Below are 7,117 nucleotides of genomic sequence, written 5' to 3' on the forward strand. Positions count from 1 at the left end.
GTTTATTTTTTAATAATAATTGATTTATACATATTTTAATTATAGCTTTTATATATAACATAATATATATTGCTTGGTTATTTTTATCATAAAAATTTAGAAGCTTCTGTGTGTATATAAATCTGGTTGTACTTGTATATAACCTAACACATATTAGTTTGATTACAATAAAAAAGATCAATTAAATCAAGATGCATTAAGACTGCTCCTGAAATAAGAAACCATGTACTCGATCCCATGAACAAGGATCATGTGCAAAAGACATGCTTATTAGTTTGAAATTAAACCTAGAATAACTTGGCTCAATCTCTATATCTTGCTGGTATGCATCAAAAGTTTCCATTCCCTACTTTCAAATGCCATTATACACCATGCCATCTGGTTGATCAAGTAGAAGTAATATCTCTATGTAGTTACACACATAAAACGAACCATGTAATCCCTCAATCCCAAGATTACTAATACGTTTCAAGTGAGGCTCGTAAATAGCAAGTTGTCCACGGTAATCTTCTCCTTGTTTTGTAACATCAATTATAGGTTCACCACTCTTGCGAAATCCCTTTATTGTAGCATCTTTGTTTGGTGTAAAAGTGAATAGCTTTGTAAACGATTTCGAAACACCACCCCCCATCATCCATACTTCGTAAACTGAATGTTCATTTTGACCAACCACAACAAGAGACTCTCCTAGCTTATACATAAACTCGAGTGGTAAACTATCAGGAAGGGCTACTTCTGTTAATTCTTCACTTGTCATATCAAATGAAAGAATCATAAATTTGATGTCATGATCCACTATAAATTGCTCAGTAGCAAGCCAGTAAAAAACTCCATCTATAAATATCTTAGTAAAAGGGTAAAAAAGAAGAGATTTACGAGGAATATTGCCATATGACCTTCTCCAAGCCCCCGTGCTTAATGTGAAAACGTCAACTTCAAGAGGGTCATTGGTGTTGTGGCAATTAAAAATATAATTTTGACAATCTTAGGGTCATTGGTCACACGGCAAACCCCAAAACCTATAGCAGTTCCATATATTCCTTCTTTTATATCACGTAGCGGTAGAGGCACAACAACAACAACAGCTTTTCTAATAGAAGGATTCCAAATAACCACTCTAAACCCATTGCTTATACGACTATACAAACCCAACAAGCCGTGAGAACTGCCAATTATACTGGAACATTCAAGCATCTTAACCAACGGAGGAAGAAACGGGGAACCTTTATGTTCTGGAAATGTATGATCATCAACAACTGAAACATATTTTTCCTCATAATCAACTCCATCATCAACATCATCATTATACCTTACAAGTGGATCATCATACTTTACTAGTAGATGTTGTGCATGCGTGTGGTGTCCGTTGTAATGCTTAATAATAAAATCAGAGGTGTCGATGAGTGACCTCCAAGTTTTGGAGACAGATCGAAACTGGATCAATGATTTAACAGGAAGGCGCTTCATGATTTCCAACTGGATTTCAAGAGGTATGTAATCTGACATTTTGATTTTACTGAAATTCTAGGGTTTACGAGGGATGATTTGGGGATACATGTAGGAGATATTAATATACAAAGTCTGGGAATGATAGTTGGAGGGATTGATATAACATGATTTGTTTGTATTGAATCATGCGAATGTTATGAAACTAAACATACAAGTCTGAGCCATGGATTCATAATTTGTCATTTAGTTAATGACAAAAACTAATTGATTCCATGCTTTGAACATGATTTCTTTGTACCAAATCACCCGTAAGTTGTGAAAATAAGTGCCGGTGTTGGGCCAATGGTTCATGACAACATTACTATGTTAGTTTTAATATGAATTTAGTTCTGAATCACTAATTAACTTAGAAAGCAAATTATTTTATGACAAGTTATAGAGTATTTAATTGTCAAATTTTTAATGCTCTTTATTTAATACTCTGTACATTTATATTACTTTTATTTTTGCAAATTGATGTTGAAAAATGGCAATTTTGTCTTGTATGTGTTGGTCAAAATTATATTTTAAGTGAACAGACCAACATTTAAATGAAAAATGAAAAGTGAATTTATTCCAGTTAACGAAATCTCAGTAATAGTAATGTAATATTTCGATATTAATAAAGTTGTTTGAAGATATGATTAATATTTCCTACAATCAGATCACACGCTTCTATTAATAAATTTTAAAACTTAAGGGGAGGGGAAGGAAATTAGAAGAAAAGGTGAAGGAATTATGTTCCAGAGATTTTTTAAGGATGGGAGGGGAGGGGAGGGGAGAGAAAAGACTAGAAAATTTAAGTGTATAATCATCTTTTCAAATTGGAGAGATTATAAGAGAAAATGTGTTTGTATCATTAATTGCCTATTAACTCCAACATTTTCTTTCCCTTTCCTTCCATTTTCATTAAACTCAGGAACACGAAATAAAGTGACACATTTTTCTCCCCCTCTCTTTCTTTTCTCTTGTAATATTTCGATATTAATAAAGTTGTTTGAAGATATGATTAATATTTCCTACAATCAGATCACACGCTTCTATTAATAAATTTTAAAACTTAAGGGGAGGGGAAGGAAATGAGAAGAAAATGTGAAGGAATCATGTTTCAGAGATTTTTTAAGGATGGGAGGGGAGGGGAGGGGAGAGAAAAGACTAGAAAATTTAAGTGTATAATCATCTTTACAAATTGGAGAGATTATGAGAGAAAATGTGTTTGTATCACTAATTGCCTATTAACTCCAACATTTTCTTTCCCTTTCCTTCCATTTTCATTAAACTCGGGAACACGAAATAAAGTGACACATTTTCCTCCCCCTCACTTTCTTTTCTCTTGTAATTCTCCTCCTTTTCTTTTCTCTCCTTTAGATGAAACTCGGGAACGCTAAATGTTAAAGCAAATTAGAATGGTTAATGAAACCGATTTTGGAGTTCTCTTTCTATTGGGTCGTATTCGTATATAACCAACCAATAGGAGAGAATTAGAGATGAATTTGATTTCAGTGCCGAGTATATTATACACTAGAAGCTGTTTCCGAAAGTGAGACCATACATGGGGTCTCGGGGACAATCTGCACTCTTTAATAATACACTACCCAAATTCATGGAAATTATCTTCTGACAGAGATAAGACATATAACATAATATATATTATTTAGTTAATATTAAGCTTTTATGTATATCTGGATGTATATAAACTAACACATAAAAAAACTCATATAATCTAGATGCATAAAACTCCTATCAAATGAAATAAAAACTCATGAACAAAGATCAAGTGCAAAAGACATGCTGAGGTTCACCATTCTTCCAAAACCCCATTCTGTAAGATATTCTTTTAATGTAAAAGTGAATAACTTTGTAAATGATTTTGGCACACCACCCCCCATCATCCTTGCATCATAACCTAAACTATTAGCATCTTTGGCGTACTCAGTACGAGGGTGGACTAAATCACGTAAACCGATAAGGCATTGCACAAGCCATTGAAATATTATGTCATTATTATAAATATTAGTAATAAGTCTTTGAAACTGTATACTTTGATTCTATGAATAAATGATTTGACCCATTTGACTTATTTCAAGTCGATCTTTTATACTTAACACCTTGAACCAGTTATCAACCAATACAACTTAAATGAACCAATTTCCTAGTGTTTAAAACTGTATACTTTGATTATATGAATAAATAAATCGGGCTATGATTTCTCACCATTGGGCCAAAAACTTCTCTCGCATATTCACAATTTAAAAGGTGACAATTTTGACCTATTTACTTGTTACCAGGCCCGAAGGATCAACAGTTGTCACAGACTCACAGTGCATTTTAAATACAAAACACCTACTAAAAGATTTTCCCATAAAATCATATTGTTATTAAAATATTATGATTTTTGTAATCTTTTGACACACAATTTATTTGAAAACTAAACAAAAAAACTTCTGGGTCAACCAACCATACCGGCTTTAACCCGTACAAACGGTGTGATCCAAACCAAATTCATCCGACCCACCCATTTTGCCACCTTTACCTAAAATAACAAAATCATCCTCAAGCACTTTAATTGCATCAGCTTAGCTCTATAACACTAGAAAGTAGTCTCTACAAAATAATTTGGCATTTGGTTTATAAAACATTTTTGCAAAATTACACGAAAGTCTTCGTATGCGGTCTTTTGTAAGTTTAACAACCCGAACCAATAAAATATTCAGAGTATAGCAACTTTAACCAGTAGCAACAATAAAAAACATTTAACAACAAACTGCAACATCAAAGGAACATTTCTTGATTTCAAATTCTATTCTTTGAAAAGTCAAACATTAAGCAAACAGCTTATTCATGTTCCAATACCCAGAAAAACAAGATGATAATAATAATACCTATGTTGTTTTCTTCGCTGCAGCATCCTCTTCATTCATCTTCTTCTCCCACTTCTTCTTTCTATAATCCGCAAGCATCTGAGGCATTTTCTTCATCAATTCAGCCGTGTTGGCTCGTTTCTCAGCCGATACTCTATCACATTTATGCCCTTTTCGTTTTGTTCTCATTTCTTTCCTTTCGGGGTCATACGGCCAATCTTCTCCTGCTAACATAACTTCCTTACGAAGGCGGGCCCTACGTCTTGCACTTATCCTGAGAGGCTTCCATGCCCCGAGATGCCAATATCCCCAAACGCCCTTTGAGAGCTCGTCTTTGTATTTTGTTAACTTATCTCTCCATGGATATTGGTATTCACCAACGGCTTTTGCAACAGATTTGATCGAGTTTCCGGCCATTCTGGTTAATGAGATTCTAAGTTGAGAATGCGTTTAGTTAGTTTATATAAAAAATGGAGACATTTCACTTAATAACAACAAGGGTGTAAACGAGCCAAGCACTGGAGATCACGCTTGCTAAAAGCTCGAATCAAACCGAGCTTAAATATACTTGAGCCTAGAAATAAGCTTGTATAATGAACAAGCCCGATCCTTAGCTTCACTTATCAAGCTCAAGCTGGCCCGCACGCCTATTATTTATATCATTTTCATTTAAAAAATTAAATACATATATTTTATAATATATATAAATTAAGATAAAAAGGCTACATAACAGATTTTATGTTATATATGAAAACTATGAATTATTATATATGAAAAATTAATTATAAATGTACATAAACTAATAAATAATAAACGAGCCAAGTTCGAGTCAGGTTCGAGCTTGAAAAAATACTCACGAGCCGAGCTTGAGCATTAGAAATAGAGCTCGAAATGAGCTGAACACGAGCTCTCATAAATTAAATGAACCGAGCTCAAGCCTAGACAAGCTCGGCTCGACTCTGCTCGTTTACACCCCTAATATTAATAACCCAGTTTCTTCTTTGTTCTACTAAATGACCAAAGTCACTCATTTTTTTTAATAATTACAAAAACCATTCATGTTTCAATAATGTTTAATATTGTGAAACTTGTTACACTTACACGAGTTAAAATAAACTGACGTAGATAAAAAGATTTGCAACTTGGTTATTATTCATTAATTATTCTTTTCAAGTTTAACAGGTAAAAAAGATCACCAAGTAATATTCAAGTATCTTAATCGTTCATTTTGGTCATTTAGTTTATAATTATTAAAAATTTCACAACAATAACAATGAAACAATACTGAAACATTAGTAATTTGTATAGTTAGAAAAAAGTATGAGTGCCTTTATTGAAACAGAATAAGTTACAATTTACATCGTATAACTTAACATCTAACAGAAATAGTATACAAATCAAACAAAGAAACTAGTTTCACAAGTCAATGAATAATATCTGTCACATCTTTCCACAAAGATATAACTCATATATTTGTTCACAAACCATATTATTCATTTAAGCAATCCAATCCAATCAGCAGACAGTAATTTCTTGATTCAATGTACATGAAACAATGTACTATTTAACATCAAGACGTTCAATTTCATCATAAATGACTTTGATAGAGACTTACATTAACAATGACATCTCAACAAGATGCTTATAATAGATTTTGTGGGATCTTCAAGATTCAAAGAACCTTAATAATCTTGAGATGACATGTAGTTTACACAGCTAATTATTTGTAAAGCTTTTTATGTTAGTTAACATGCTACTACTACTAATAATAATAATAATAATAGCACATGATCACAAATACAAATTTACAGGGGATAATGACGATAATAACCTTACAGGGCACAATTTTGCACTCATGTGAACATTCAACATTATTATGATATTGTAGCTGAAGTTCAATTTCTTAAAATTAGGCAATTTTTACTAACCTAACCAAATTCAAAATTGAAATCAGAATAACTGAATTCAGATTCCACATAATTAATAGGTACGGAAATGAGCTTGTAATTGCTAGTTTTGAGCATTGATTACACGATGACTGCGTTCTACAAACGTACTTACAGCAGATGGATCTGACGTGGACAATAGACGAACGGATGTTAAACTGGATTCATGCGCCGTCGACCGGAACACAAGTACGATGACAATGAAAAGAAAACCCTAGAATCGTTCGGTATACGAGGTTTGCTGGTTATCATCCGATAGTTACATTTTCTACCCTTCATCTTTACAACAAAGGATATATTGCCTCCTCTGCTCTTAATTTTGACGGGGCTCCATCAACCACTCTTATTTTGTTCTTCTCTTTCTGATTTAACATTTGTTTATTATTGATTGCATACCATTTTCTAAACTGGTTCATTCTAACTTGCACAAATTTTGACTCGAGCCCGTTCTGACACACGCCTCTGCGAACCTGGACTTGTTCTAACCCAACATGGTGCCCGACTCGACCCACCTATTTCTCTAAGTCTAAGTAAAAACGTACATTAACTTGTTGGATTTAAAATCCAAAAGTAAGCTACAAAACCCTCGAAATTGTTTAGCTTAAAGAAAACATTACATCGAAAATTGTGCAGTGAAACTAGCCTACTGGAAAAGTAAAACAATAAGAAAATATAAATAGAATGAATCTAATATTTGTTGATCAAGTGTGTAATACAATGAGAAACAAGAGTATATGTATACACACACAAGTGACACAACTCTAACAAGCGTTGGAATAATATGATAAGGTTTATCTAAATGGTTGTTGATGGCCACAATAA

General features: G+C 33.0%; 1 protein-coding gene and 1 pseudogene across 5 annotated transcripts; both read right to left on the reverse strand.

Moving 5' to 3' along the window:
• Positions 1 to 270: 270 nt before the first annotated feature.
• LOC143629923 (F-box protein CPR1-like) lies at positions 271 to 1,669 on the reverse strand (annotated as a pseudogene).
• A 2,686-nt stretch (positions 1,670 to 4,355) lies between these two features.
• Positions 4,356 to 6,493, reverse strand: LOC143629928 (uncharacterized). 5 transcript variants are annotated; one of them, XM_077099074.1, is made up of 2 exons: positions 6,411 to 6,493; positions 4,356 to 4,767 (listed from the first exon to the last, which is right to left on the reverse strand). In XM_077099074.1, exon 2 carries the CDS (start codon positions 4,764 to 4,766, stop codon positions 4,371 to 4,373), a length of 396 nt encoding a protein of 131 aa, XP_076955189.1. In that variant the 5' UTR covers position 4,767; positions 6,411 to 6,493; the 3' UTR covers positions 4,356 to 4,370. The 5 variants fall into 5 exon arrangements, with proteins under 5 accessions (XP_076955189.1, XP_076955186.1, XP_076955188.1 ...); XM_077099071.1 differs by having other exon boundaries at positions 4,356 to 4,782; XM_077099073.1 differs by having other exon boundaries at positions 6,407 to 6,493.
• Between the last annotated feature and the right edge of the window lie 624 nt (positions 6,494 to 7,117).

This window comes from Bidens hawaiensis, unplaced genomic scaffold, assembly GCF_021521415.1.
Source record: "Bidens hawaiensis isolate Kalapana, Puna unplaced genomic scaffold, B.hawaiensis_p1.1 tig00005482_1, whole genome shotgun sequence".
Taxonomy (NCBI): domain Eukaryota; kingdom Viridiplantae; phylum Streptophyta; class Magnoliopsida; order Asterales; family Asteraceae; genus Bidens; species Bidens hawaiensis.

Coding starts and splice junctions, on each gene's coding strand:
- LOC143629928 (XM_077099074.1), bottom strand. CDS start 4,766: ATGGCCGGAAACTCGATCAAATCTGTTGCAAAAGCCGTTGGTGAATAC.